Source organism: Pipistrellus hanaki (assembly GCF_964339955.1).
Source record: "Pipistrellus hanaki genome assembly, chromosome: 3".
NCBI lineage: Eukaryota > Metazoa > Chordata > Mammalia > Chiroptera > Vespertilionidae > Pipistrellus > Pipistrellus hanaki.
The window spans coordinates 2120344-2134995 of NC_140505.1; the positions used below are offsets into that span (position 1 = coordinate 2120344).

Below are 14652 nucleotides of genomic sequence, written 5' to 3' on the forward strand. Positions count from 1 at the left end.
ATTAAAAAAAAATTATGATAGTGTCGGCTCTATTTCTATGATTGCTTACCCTTTTCCCTGGAAAACTATGGAAGGGCAGGCTTTTATCTGCTTGCACAGTGCTTTATCTTCAGTGCCTGACTGGCACATAATTGGTGCTCAATAAGTATTTGTTGAATAAATGAACTGAGGAGTGATTATTATAATTTTAGAAAATATAAATACCTAACAAATTCTCAACTATTAATTAGCTAGCTATTCACCTTGTAGTCTGTATTCTTTTAAGTTTCTTTTTTTTTGTTTTTTAATTGTTTCCTTATTGATTAACTTATTACATCTGTGTCCTTATAACCCTGTTGGCCCCCCTGCCACCTCCCCACTCATGCCCTCCCCCCTCCCCTGGTGTCCGAGTCCATGCAGGCTCATATGCATGCATACAAGTTCTTTGGTTGATCTCTCCCTCTTACCCCCTCCCCTCCCCTGCCTTCCCTCTGAGGTTTGAGCATCTGATCGATGCTTCTCTGTCTCTGGATCTGTTTTGTTCATCAGTATATGTTGTTCCTTATATTCCACACATGAGTGGGATCATGTGATACTTATATTTCTCTGACGGGCTTATTTTGCTTAGCATAATGCTCTCCAGTTTCATCCATGCCGTTGCCAATGGTAAGAATTCCTTCTTTTTTTTTTTTTTTTTTTTTTTACTACAGCATAGTATTCCATTGTGTAGATGCACCACAGCTTTTTAATCCATTCACCTGCTGATGGGCACATAGGCTGTTTCCAAACCTTAGCTATGGTGAATCGTGCTGCTGGTTTTCAATGTTGATGTGTGTGTCTGTGTGTATAAGATTATGTGTGGTGCCTCTTTGCATTATGTAAGAGTGGGATTAAGATGTTTTACTTATTTTTCCAGAAGGGTATTCCGTTGACCCACAAGCAGTTATTGAAAAGTCTCTTCTTTCCCCAGCTGACGTAATATATCAGTGAACACTATGCAGGGATCTCCTCTGGAATCAAATTCTGTGCTGGTGATCAGCTGTGCAGCCTTGTATCCCCGCCACAGTCTGAGCTGCTACAGCTCTGTGGTCAGTATGGTGAGCGAGAACACACATTTTCAGCTTTGCTCCTCTTCTGCAAGACTGCCTCGCCTATTCCTGGCCACTTCATCTCCTTATGAAGCTTAGAATCCGCTTATCTGCTCACCCACGCCACAATGACCATTCTGGGATTTGATGTGACAGCACTGACTCTGTAGACTAACGTCTCAGAGGATCTGTTTGGTGTGTGGCATTAACAGGCACCCACTGTGGCTGACCATGGCCATCCTTAAATTGCACAGTGTTGTATTTTGGATCCCAGGTGCATATTCTTTTTTATTTTTTTGTTAATCCTCACTGAAGGATATTTTTTTATTGATCTTTAGAGAGAGTGGAAGAGAAAGGGAAGAGAGAGAAACATCGATATGAGAGAAGCACATCGATTGGTTGCTTCTTGCATGCACCCTGACCAGGGCCCAGGCTGGGGAGGAGCTTGCATCTATAGACACTTATGGCGTGCAGATGGTTAAGACGTAGGCTCAGATGGTTCTTGCTGAAAGGACACCATTATTAGGTCATTTTCCCCTCCAGCCCCATGACATTACCAGAAGCTCTCCATAGCTTACTCGGTATTTTATTTAGGCAAATGCTGTTGGAGAAAATGTAGCATCCACCGCACCCCCACCCCTAACCCATCATCAATGAAAAGGTGCTTGGTTAGGCTCTTTGGACTTCTTTTGAGAATTTTCATAATTTTATCCATCTTTTCTAGTTGCTCTCAGTGGATGAACTAGAATATATATGCTTGTCCACCATAGCTGGGGACAAATATATTTATAACTAAAAATATATATATTTATTTAATTTGTCTTTATTGTTGAAAATATTACAGATGTCCATGTTTCCCCCCATTGTCTTCCCTCTCCCTCTCCCACCCCCTTCCCAGGCCTTCACCCCACTGTTGTCTGTCCATGGCTTGTGCATATAAGTTCTTTGGTTGGTCTCTTCCCTCCCTGCCCCCACCTTCTCCCTGAGAATCCTCATTCTGTTGCATGCTTCCATGTCTCCGCATCACTTTTGTTCACAAGATCTCACTGCTATGTGGAATCTAAGGAATAAAAGAAACTGACAAACGAAATGACAATCTTTCAAAAATGAGAAATCATTCTGACTACTATTCCAAGCATGCTTTTTAAACCATGTCCCTGCTCTCTAGCTCTTCCTTCTGACACTTTAATGGAGGTTTTGATGTAGGTGGGGTAGGTGAATTGCCTGAATTGCAATGACATACATAGTGCTTTTGACAGCTGCCTTCCACGAATTGTAGTTCCTCCAGAGGAGAGTTATTTCTGATGAGAGGAGGCAGGCAGGCGATCCCGGGTCTGCGGCACCCTGTGCACCACCTTCAGGAGGGAGGGGTACGCTCCCTGTGCCTCTCTTCCAGTCCCATCGTCCCCTCTGACTGTCCCACCAGGGCTCTAGGCCAGTCAGAGGCGATCAGAGGCAGGGATGGGGAAGAGTGATTCTGGGCCAAGGGGGAAACCTTAAGCAGGCGGTGGTACCCATCCTGGAATGTCCTCTGTGAGGCTTCAAGCAGGTGGGATTGACAACATTTCTAGAGAGCAAGGAGAGGACTTCTGCAGAGAGGGCCGTGGCCCAGTGATAAACTTGCAGCCATAGGCTGTTCTCACTTACCTCCAGTGACATTCACATGCCACACACGTCTGTCTGTCTGTCTGTCTGTCTGTCTGTCTCTCTCTCTCTCTCTCTCTCTCTCTCTCTCTCCTCTCTCTCCTCTCTCTGTCAGAACAGCTAGTTTGCTTTGGGGTATGAGAAATGGAACACTCACATTATTCAGATGGTTTTCTTTTTCCTTTCCACCACCACCCCTCTCCCTTCTCCGTTCCTCTCCCCTTTCCTCTCCCCAGGTGTGAGGTTAGCAGTCAGCTGAGCTGGAAGCAAATAGATCTAAAGGACTGACCTTGTTCTCGTACAGCTGTTAACCTGGAAACTTTCTTCCAGCTGTCTTTTTAACTAGCTGTCTTGTTCCTTCCCTGAGGTGCGAGGGTTTGATGAGTTCGGCCAGGACAAGATTACACAAAACCTGCTCCACAGCAGTGGGTGATGCCTCTAAGCTTTAGGGGGGCTATTTTCTTTTTAAATATATTTTATTAATTTTTTTACAGAGAGGAAGAGAGAGGGTTAGAGAGCTAGAAACATCGAAGAGAGAGAATCATCGATCAGCTGCCTCTTGCACACCCTCTACTGGGGATGTGCCCGCAACCAAGATATATGCCCTTGACCGGAATCAAACCCGGGACCTTTCGGTCCGCAAGCTGCCGCTCCATCCACTGAGCCAAACCGGTTTCGGCTAGGGGGGCTATTTTCAAGTTCAGCTATCCTCCCAGGACTCCCAAGAAATCTCTTCTTTAGCATGGCTAGTAGATAACTTCTTCTGGAAGTGAATAAAACTAAAATGAAGTCAAGTGGGTGTGGTTTTGATTCTCTGCTGAACATCTTAGCACTCCATTCAGTCCTGTGCTGTCTGTAAACCATTTCAGGTGTGAGGTTAGCAGTCAGCTGAGCTGGAAGCAAATATATCTATAGGACTGACCTTGTTCTCGTACAGCTGTTAACCTAGAAACTTTCTTCCAGCTGTCTTTCCAACTAGCTGACTGTCCAACTCCTAAGGGTGACAATGAAACTAATTTTTTGCTTCCTAGTTTGTGTGTTTTTGTGCTAACTCAGTAACTTCTAGTAGAAACTCCCCTGTTTCTTGCAAAAGTTAAAACTAAGATTTTTAGGATAAAAACTGTAAGCCAAATAAACTATTTGATACAGCATTTTCTCAGCTACTGTGCAATAACATTATTGATTTATGTATTTTTTCCTGGTTGCATGTTGGCGTCCATTTTCTGGTTTAGCATGATTTGTACAGACACTGTTCCTTGGAAATAGTTAACTCTGCTGTGACTGAACTGTGTGTGCACGCTCTCCTCTTGTCCTGAGCAGCCTTCCTCGAGGCAGAGCTGTGAGCTGCATGGCTGAACCTCATTGTTGTCGCTTTAGGTGCTGCCTTGTGATGCCGAGGGTCCGTTTGCCTTGATTGAGGTAGAAACAGCCTATGGCTTGGATGACTTACATTTCCAGTTGGTTTGAGCAAGATGATTGGTATGAAGGACTGCAAAGAGTAAGCCATATTTATGTTGTAGTTATGATTTTATGCTTTTTTTTCTTCTTTTTTTTAAATTAAAATTTCTTTGTTGATTAAGGTACCACATATTTGTCCTCAACCCCCCATTCCAATCCCCCATCCCCACCCCCACTCATGACCCCACCCCTCTATTGTCCTTGACCACTGGTTAGGCTCATATGTATGCACATAAGTCCTTTGGTTGATCTCTCCCTTTTATCCCCACCCTCCCTCTGAGGTCCAACAGTCTGACCCATGGCTCCTTATCTCTGGGTCTGTTCTTGTCCATCAGTCTATCTTGTTCACCATTTCCCCTAGATGAGTGAGATCATGTCCTACTGGAAATATACTTGTAAGAATTGAAAATGAGACAAGCAATAATCGTTATGCTGAAAGGCATATGAATCAGTCTGTAGTGAGCTTCTTTCTGGACCACCAGTTCTTTTAAGACCAAATTTCAATGTCAAACAGTTCCTTATGTGTACATGCCAGCAATGATATTTCAGTTCTGGATGGTGGGCAAATGGTGGTAATGCAGGTCCAACCCTCTCTGGTTTGGTCCTGGGCAACCGGCAGTGATACACAGCTGCTGACTGCTATTATGGTAAGGTGTCATCAGCGACTTATTTCTCATGTAATTGTTTCGTGTTACCACATCATTTATATTATGGACAATTTTGCATTGCCAAATTTTGAGTGCAAGTAAGGTGTTTATTTGATAGGTTTAAAAGCAGAGGTAAGAAGAAGATATGTGCCAATAGTCCTAATTGCACATTGAGGAAAAGGCATTTTTCTATCCTGGTTTAAGATGAATTCCTAGCGTTTTCAGATTGTCTTTAGGCTTAAATATAAAGTGGGGCAAAATAGCTTTACAGTTGTTTGTATGGAAAATAAAACAATAGTAAATAATAATACAAGAATTCTGTGTTTCGCACACTCACAACTGTAACCCTACTTTTGACCTACCCTGGAAAAACTAGAATTCTTTTTAATGAGGTTAATATATAAAAATAGCAATAATTTCAATGAAATAATTTTTCATAGAGAAATGCATTCAATGAATAGATGCATATAATAATATCTATAATAATAATAATACTATCTATATATATAAAAGCTTAAGCGACCAATCGTTTGACCGATAACCATGACATGCACTGACCACCAAGGGGCAGACACACAGGCATGGGAACATGGAACTGACTGATGAAGGGAGGAGCAGAGAGGGAAAAAAGAGCTTAACCAAAGATCTTATATGCATACTAGAGGTCTGGTGCATGGATTCATGCATCCGTGGAGTCCCTTGGTGTAGCCTGTGGGGATCAGGCCAAAGCCATCAATCCAACGCCTCCTGCCATTCTGCCTGCTCTTCCTGTCACCCCGGGCCCCATTGTGCCTGCTGCCACCACCGTTCAGTAGGCTTGCTGCTGCCCTGCTGTGGTCTCCAGGCTGCAGCGGCCATCCGGGCGCCCTGAGTCTGGCGCCGTTGGTCAGCTGAGTGGCGCTCCCACTGTGAGAGTGCACTGACCATCAGGGGGCAGCTTCTGCGTTGAGTGTATGCCCCTTAGTGGTCAGGGCACATCATAGTGACCAGTCGACCAATCCTTTCGTCACTTAGGCTTTTATATATATAGACTCGAGGCCCAGGGTCCCTCGGCCTGGCCTGCAGGGATTGGGTCAAAACTGGCTCTGTGCACAGATTCATGCACTAGTGGGGTCTTTCGGCCTGGCCTGTGGGGGTCAGGCTGAAACCGGCAGTCTGACATCCCCCAAGGGTTTGTGAGAGGCTGCAGGCCAGGCCGAGGGGATTTATGCACCAGGCCTCTAGTAATATTATAAAAGGAAATGTCAAAAATTCTCTGAGGAAGAGGGCTATGTTACATTTGATAAATTTTTAGGCAATTAGTTAAGTTTCAAAAGGATTTGCATTGTTACTATGGCAACTTTGGCATAGTATGTTGAAAATAACTATCCAGATGTATTATTGCAATAGTACAGAACTGCTCTTTAAAAATGCACCTTATTAAAATGGATTTGTTTAGAATAACATGATTTCTCTTAGACTTTTTACCCTTTTAATGAATGAATTATAAATTATTCAAATTAAGGCAATTAATGGATACATTTTTTCATTAATGAGTGGAACATTTTCCTGTAGTTTCCCCAGGGAGTGTTTAGGGGGTGATCAGGCTGGCAGGCAGAAGCGGTTAGGGGCAATCAGGAAGGCAGGCAGGCAAGCAGTTGGGAGCCAGCAGTCCTGGATTGTGAGAGGGATGTCCGACTGCCCATTTAGATCCAATCCTGGGCAGTTGAACATCCCTCGAAGGGTCCCAGATTGGAGATCCCCCACCCTTTCACAAATTTTGTGCACTGGGCCTCTAGTAAGGATATAAGTTCTTTGGTTTATTTCTTCTCGTTTTGCTTAATTATCTCTTTCACTGTAAATCTTCAGCCATTTAAAAGCCTCTTGCCTACTTTTTAGAATTATTTTTCTTCAGCTGTGAACCAAATTGGTAAACAGCTCTGGAGCCAGTTAATATGTAACTCTGGAGAAAACCCCCCAGACTGTGAAAGCTGAGCATTCTGCAGGTTTGAGATTGAGAATTCCAGTCCTACTGCAAATCATAAAATGTTTCCGTTTATGAGTTTAACACATACTCCAATCCCCCTGGACACACACACACACACACTCTGCAATGCCAGCATCCTTTGTATTATGTCCATGCATTTTAAATGTCATAGTGCATTTCTGATGTTGGAACAGGAGGTTTAGTTTCCAGCACCGTCCATATTTCCTCATTGGGAAGGGACATGAATGGTCATCTAATTTGGGGAAAAGAGTGTCAGAGACCAAGAAAAAAAAATGCTTTTTATGAAAACATGTTTCCCCTTATGGTGTCTCTGGGGCAGCTCATGGAGAGTGTGAGGATTCAAGCCCCTCCTCCCACCCCCAGCTCAGGGCTGCCCTTTGCTGACACCCCGGCCTTTACAGATGAGTTTCTGGTTCTGAGCTGTTCCAGGGTAGTAGCTGTTGCAGGCACGGTGTGACCCTAAAATTACCACATTGTCTTCATGAGCGTGAGCTTCTCCCGGCTCAGGTCTCCATCAGCTCTTATCCAGACCTACACGAGAAAGAAAGATTCTACCCTAAATAATGAAAACGTGCACTTGAATAGTGACTTTTATTTTCTCCCAAAACCCAGCTGTTACTTTTCAGGTGAGGTGTATGTGGATTTACACCCTGTATAATCAGCGTGCAGCGTGGCAAACCTGTCAGTAGGTTGTGTTTTAAATATTCACAAGATGTATTTTTGAGTTAAAAATTGTAATGGAGATTTGTGGTGTTTGAAAACTCGCATACAGGCGTGAGTTTGATCTTTAGAGCACCACATTGGCCTTTCCCTGATACACATTGATGGGATTCTTGCTTATGGCATATGTACATCTACAGTCTCACAGACACATACGCAAACTTGATTTTAACTTAGTTGTAACGTTTTATTTTTTTGTCAGGGTTATAACTAAATAGCTGTGTTTTAAATGTTATTGTGATCATTTTATTTCATAATACTCTTGCATTTTCTAAAGTGAGCTCTCATAGCGTGAAATTAATGAAAGTACACTCGTCACTTTGCGTTTCATATACTTACTGTGCAAAGCATCTTCACTGCAATTACAGTGTGAGTGTGAGTGAGAGACTGTGTGTGACTTCGTGAAAGTGTCTGTGAGTGTTGTTTGTGAGTATGGGTATGTGTGTAAATATGTGTCTGAGTGTCTTGAGTGTGTATGTGAATGTATGTGTGTGTGAAGGTGTCTGTGAGTAGTTGTGAGTGTGTATGTGTGTGTGAGTGTGTGCAAAGGTGAGTGGATGTGTGTGTGAAGTTGTGAGTGTGTGTGAGTGTGTGCAAAGGTGTGTGTGAATGTATGTGAGTATGTGTGTGAGTGTATGTGAGTGTATGTGTATGGGTGTGATAGTGTATGTGAGTGTCTGTGTGTGTGAGTGTGTGTGTATGAGTGTGTGAGTGTATGTGAGTGTGTGAGAATGTATGTGAGTGTGTGTGTGAGTATATGTGAGTGTGTGTGTGTGTGTGAGTGTATGTGTATGGGTGTGATAGTGTATGTGAGTGTGTGTGTGAGTGTGTGTGTATGAGTGTGTGAGTGTATGTGAGTGTGTGTGTGAGTGTGTGTGTATGAGTGTGTGAGTGTATGTGAGTGTGTGTGTATGAGTGTGTGAGTGTATGTGAGTGTGTGAGCATGTATGTGAGTGTGTGTGTGTTTGATTTAACATTGTCCTCAGGCTGGAGAAATACACGCCATCCCTCCGCAGGGCTGTGGTTGCTGGCTCCTGACACCAGCATTTGGCAGCTCGGGCGTTCCTCCTCCCAAAGCCTTTCTCCCTCTGCTTCGCCATGAGCTGCCCACCCGGCGCCCCAGCTCCCAGGGCATGCGTTGTATCGGCCACAAAGACATAGTTCTGAGCAACACGTCCCTAGAGCAGACGTGCAGTTCCGTAAGTGGTTCAAATAGAAATGAAAGGTATTGTAGCATAGAGAGAGACAAGGCTACACTGTTTTTCTGAAGCACATGATTACCTGGCACCTAATGTGAAGTCTATCTTCGGGCCGTGGGACATTCTACGGGATTCCTATTTAATAGGCAGGTGCATGTTTCAGATGGACCACGGCTGAGCAGATCTGCTTCCAGGAGTGCTGGTCCATTCCCCTGGCCGATTCATGCCAACCACAGAGATGACAGAAACTGTATCTCCTCAGAGACTCTAGGCATCACTTCATAAAGGCTACACAGTGCTATGTGCCAAATATATCTTATAATAATACTGTCGGGAAATAACCTGGAAATTTCAAATACTTCCAGGTTAAATATATAACTCAGATTTAAAAGTCATAGTATTCATATTTAATAATTCATTTTAAATATTTCACTGAAAAGGTTAGATTTTTTAAATAAAATACTTTTTTCATTTTTTTGTCCTATGCAGTATTTCCATGGCTGCTGTGGATGATCATTCAGCTGTGAGTTTAGGAAGGACCTAAGTTGGTGAACCCTGAGATTGAAAGGGCATACACATTACATGACAAAACAAAATGTTTCCATTCTCTATGAAAATTAAGAAGTAGTAAATTAGGATACACTGATAGTTAAAGTAAAAATATATGAGCATGGATTTCAGAGTAATTTATTTGATTTTAACCCATAAAAATGGAGCTGAGGGGCTTCTAGTTTCTAGTCAGGCATGTAAGCAGTCAGAAGTCCTCACTTGGGCCTAAAGCAGTAAAACCCGAAGGAACAGAAAGTGGACAACTCTTCTCATTCACAAGAGAAGCGAGGTCACAGGACACTGTGGCCCCACACCTGCAGCCACGGACAGACCGACAGACAGACAGACGCAGAGATCCCCACACTCACACACGGTATGTGATCTGCGTCTCGGCTCCCTCCGGCCCCTGTTCCCAGCTCCAGCTCTCCCTGTGCAGTGCAGGCGTTTGTGTAGGAACATAGTGTCCGGGTGAAGATGCTGGAGTTCTGTGACAAACACCACCTTCCTCCCGATGCTGGCTCAGAGTTTTACATTTGAATTTGATGCCTTGAATGAATTGCCCCTTTTTAAAAATTGGTACATTTTACATAAAAATGTATGTTTGTTTTACTTAAAAATCTGTATATTTCTGCCCAGCCGATGTGGCTCAGTAGTTGAGGGCCAACCTAGGAACCAGGGGGTCAGGGTTGGATTCCTGGTCAGGGCACAGGCCCGGGTTGCAGGCTCCATCCCCAGTGTGGGCCGTGCAGGAGGCAGGCGATCCGTGATTCTCTCTCACCATGGATGTTTCTCTCTTTCTCTCTCTCTCTCTCTCTCTCTCTCTCTCTCTCTCTCTCTCTCTCTCTCTCCCTCCCTCCCTCCCTCCCTCCCTTCCTCTCTGACATCAATAAAAATGTATAAAAGTATCTGTATGTTTCTGCTTGGGAAGCTCCCTGCGCCTGGCACCACCAGGGCCTCCCCAGAGGTATCGGAGGGGGGATGTGCACCCTCCGTTCCACAGAAGGCCCCTCACTCCCCGTGCTCCCCAGCCCCTGGCCCATGTCCCTGTCCCGTAGCCTGTGACAGCCTCCTGCTGCCCTGACGGAAGCGGCCTGCCTTGGTGTGCGTAGACACGTGCGGATTTAAACTCTGTTCTCTGCACGTGCCCATCGAGATGGGTGGCAATAGCAGAACACTGCTTCAGGGCCGAGAGGTGAGGATGGAGGGAGACGGCGACATACGATGGAGAGGAAGGTCATTTCGGGATGACAGTAACGGACCCTCCCCCCCGTTCTGTCCCCAGGCCAGCATGTCCCGGGTGCGGCAGGTGGGGCTGCTGGCCGCCGGGTGCCAGCCCTGGAACAAGGACGTGTGCGCGGCCAGTGGGGACAGGTTTGCCTACTGCGCCACCCTGGCCATCTACGTGTACCAGGTAGGTGCCCGCCTCCACCCGGCGTCTCTCTCATCGGGGCGGGGACCAGGTAAGTCAGGAGCATCTTCCCCATCGTCCGGTTCTCACGTTACCACGCACTCCTGCATCCGGCAGAGTCTCACTCAGTGTTTCCTAAGTGATTTCTTTAAATCCCGAAACACCAACTCATTTCAGTTAAAAGTGGGGGGGAAATGTTGCTTTATTTTCAAGTAAATTTCCTTGCAATTGCTAATAATGTCATCTATTGAAATTTTGGAAATAACGGTGTTAATTAATCTAGACACTGATGAGTTTCCCGCAGTGCAGATAGGGGTTTGTGGGGCGCATTTCTCGAACGTATGGCAATGTCAGCCCGGGTCCATCAGCTCGGCTGGTTGCAGCTTCGTCTCAAGTGCCAAGGTTGAGGGCTCAGTCCCTAGTCAGGGCACATACGTGAACCAACCAGTGAGCGCATGACTGAGGGGAACAACAGATCAGTGGAAAGTGCAGCTCCCATAGAACTCACAGTTTCCCACCCACCATCCCCCACATGGAAGACGGCAGCAAGCTCAATATATACAGATATCAGATCATAATGAAGCAAATATAACATTCAATGTGCGTTATAGATCCATTTTAAAGGTTATAGAAAGACATGGGCCCATTTCTGGGAAGGGGCATGAGGGTTTTTTTTTTTGTGTGTGTGTGTGTGTGTGTGTGTGTTTTTAATATATTTTACTGATTTTCTACAGAGAGAAAGGGAGAGAAATAGAGAGTTAGAAACACCGATGAGAGAGAAGCACCCATCAGCTGCCTCCTGCACACTCCCTGCTGGGGATGTGCCTGCAACCAAAGTACATGCCGTTGGCCGGAATCGAACCTGGGACCCTTCAGTCCACAGGCTGACACTCTATCCACTGAGCCACGCCTTGGTCAGAAAACAGGTCTCTGAAGAGGTGTTTTTGAACTGGGACTTGGGCAGGGGAAGGGACACCTGTGGGCAAGTAGGGGAGGAGGGCATCATGGCCCAGGGGCTGCATGCAGAGGCCCTCCAGCAGAAATGGTTTGGCCATGGTGGAGAGACAAGGGCAGAGTGGACCAGGAAGAAAATGCAGCCAAATGATACTGGCCAATCTGGGTCCCGAGGTAGGGTGTTCAATATCACATTAGCAGTCAGGATTTTCCTGTGACTGCATCGTTAAACAAAGATTGGGATAATAAGTAACTAACGTAATAATGACCAGTAAAACCCCCAATAACAATGTGAAAAGTTCATTGTATGTTAAAGGAGAAATAATAAAATGACACAATATAATCCCAAATATGTCAACAATGATAAAAGATCGATTGGCTCACTAATGAATGGCACATTTATTAAGGGAATAGGAAAATTAGGCAATTCCTTTTGTCCATATAAGAACACAGTATATGCCCCATCCAAAAACAATGATCTAAAATAGGTTCATTGCTTCAAAGACTTTGCACATCTTACTAATGTAATAATGAGAGTCGGTTTATTTACCTGTTTTTATTTAAATATAAGTGAAACATTGCATTAAAAATACTTTGAGATGAAGAGTGTGTTCCTCATAAATAGATATAGCTATAAAATATGATAAAAATTCAGTTATGCATATTTCAATGTACATCATTTATTTTTACTTGCTTTTAAAATTGATACATTTCATTTCAATTCTCTCATATTTTTTTTCAAAGTAGTTTCTGTCAGCTGATCGAATATACCCGAAAGTAGACCAAGGTTTGAAAAATGTGTTCATATTTTGTTATGAGAGATCTGCTCATTTTCATCGAGGTAGCTTGTGAAAATGTGGTTGATGGAAAGTGTACGATCTGAAAAGAAGCACTGAAATGTTTTATTTATGTATTTCTTTTAGTTGGATCACCGTTATAATGAATTTAAACTCCACGCAATTATGTCCGAACACAAAAAAACTATCACAGCTCTCTCTTGGTGTCCACATAACCCCGATCTCTTTGCGAGTGGCAGTTCCGATAACTTAGTGATCATTTGGAATGTGGCAGAACAAAAAGTCATTGCTAAGCTCAACCACACAAAAGGTATCTTTGGAGCGGGGATGTGTCATGGAATGGGACGTGTGTATTTCAGCGGGCAGAGGGTTTTATTTTGGGGAGCTCAGGCTCTGAAGGAGCCCAGCTCTCTCCTGGGCAGCTGCACAAGGGCTACCGCTCACGCCCTGGCTCCTTGCTGTGTGTGTGCGTGTGCACTCAACGGACACGGAATCCCATGAGAAATGACACTCAGTCCACCGGACCATTAGCACCAGTACATACCACGTCACTTTGTTTAAATAAAACACGAACGTCTCCAAAACACAGGGTGTGGGAAAGGTAGTTTACAGATGCTGGTACCTAAACTACCGTGTTTCCCCGAAAATAAGACATCCTCCGAAATTAAGACCTAGCGCATGGAAAGATAAGACATCCCCTGAAAATAAGACCTAGCGTAACTTTGGGAGAAAAAATTAATATAAGACACTGTCTTATTTTCGGGGAAACAGGACATTACACTAGGTAATGACTAATAATATAAGAGTAACTCTGTTTTGCATACTCACAATGTTAGCCTGCTTTTGCCGGACCCGGTAAATATAAAAATAATTAGATAAGATTTTCTTAAAGGGACAATTGGCCTTGCCTAAGCATTGCTCCGTTCCAATCCGAATGCCCTGCTGGACGGGTTTCTGTCCTCCAGGTCAAGGTGGCAGGCCCTGGTTCACACCGGGGGGGCTCAGTGAAGCGAACAGTATCACTACACCGCTCCTCCCACTACAATCAGACCCTGCCATCATGGTGAGGTTAGGGCACCCTGCCTCCCCATTAAATGTCACAATAAGGCAGCCTCTTGCTGAGCACCATGTGTGGCTCAGTTAGTGATTATGAATCTGGAAGCTACTGCTGGATACATTTTCCACATTTGACTTCTCCCCTGAAACATTCTGATGACGACTGTGGGGGAGATCACGGAGAAGTGACAGTGTCACTAACTTTGTCTTGCTTAAGGGTTCTTTATGGCATTCTTTCCCGTGTGCAGTGACAATGCTGAGACCCCATAGGCCATGATAGGTCAGTCTTGCTTCCAAAATAATAGTTATGCCCGTTGGAGTCTTCGGATACGTTCAACATATTTCGCTTATTGCTTTTTCCTTGTCTTTCAAATGTAGGCCATTAGGAATGTTGAAAATACTGGTAAAATATACCAGTTTCATTATGTAAATTTTATTTTTAAAATATTTGCTGAGCCCCAACTGGTTTGGCTCAGTGGATAGTGTCAACCTGTGGACTGAAAGGTCCCAAGTTCAATTCCAGTCAAGGGCATGTACCTTGGTTGTGGGCACCTCTCCAATAGGAGGTGTGCAGCAGGCAGCTGATCGATGTTTCTCTCCCATTGATGTTTCTAACTCTCTATCCCTCTCCCTTCCTTTCTGTAAAAAAATCAATAAAATATATTCAAATTTTTTAAAATATTTGCCAAACAAGGTTGATTTTTCAACTAGAAAAGTGCAAATTTTATTTCCAGTTTCATACTCCCTACTTACTATTTTTACTTACCACAGCCAGTGAACTTCAGTATTAGTAATTTGCTGTAATCTGTGAATATTTAAAGGTATCTGAATTTTCAGTGAGCTTCCATTGATGCAAGTAAAACTTGCCCTTAAGGCTTTCCATACATGAATCCGGAAAGCCAACTTCCTTTTGGTGCAAGCTTTGTGATGTATAAAAGCATGGAGCCCACCGGTGGCTCAGCTGGTGGCATGGCCCCCCATGCACCAAGAGGAAGCAGCCTGGATTCCCGGTTTGGGCACATCCTTCAGTTGCAGGTTCAACCCCATGGAGCAACCAGTTGATGTTTCTCTCTTTCTCTCTCTCTCTCTCTCTCTCTCTCTCTCTCTCTCTCTCTCTCTCTCTCTCTTTCTCTCTCTCCCCTTTCCTCTCTAAAAATCAATAAAAA

At 44.2% G+C, this 14652-nt stretch overlaps 1 protein-coding gene across 2 annotated transcripts in view; it reads left to right on the plus strand.

Annotated features, from left to right (window-relative positions):
• WDR17 (WD repeat domain 17) overlaps positions 1-14652 on the plus strand; it is a 72403-nt gene that overhangs the window by 5931 nt on the left and 51820 nt on the right. The window contains exons 2-4 of one of the 2 annotated variants that reach the window (XM_084878328.1): positions 4089-4209; positions 10554-10682; positions 12557-12740. In XM_084878328.1, the coding sequence (XP_084734454.1) occupies positions 4144-4209; positions 10554-10682; positions 12557-12740 (379 nt within the window). In that variant the 5' untranslated portion in view covers positions 4089-4143. The remainder of the gene's footprint in view (positions 1-4088; positions 4210-10553; positions 10683-12556; positions 12741-14652) is intronic. The other variant, XM_084878329.1, reaches the window with a different exon arrangement.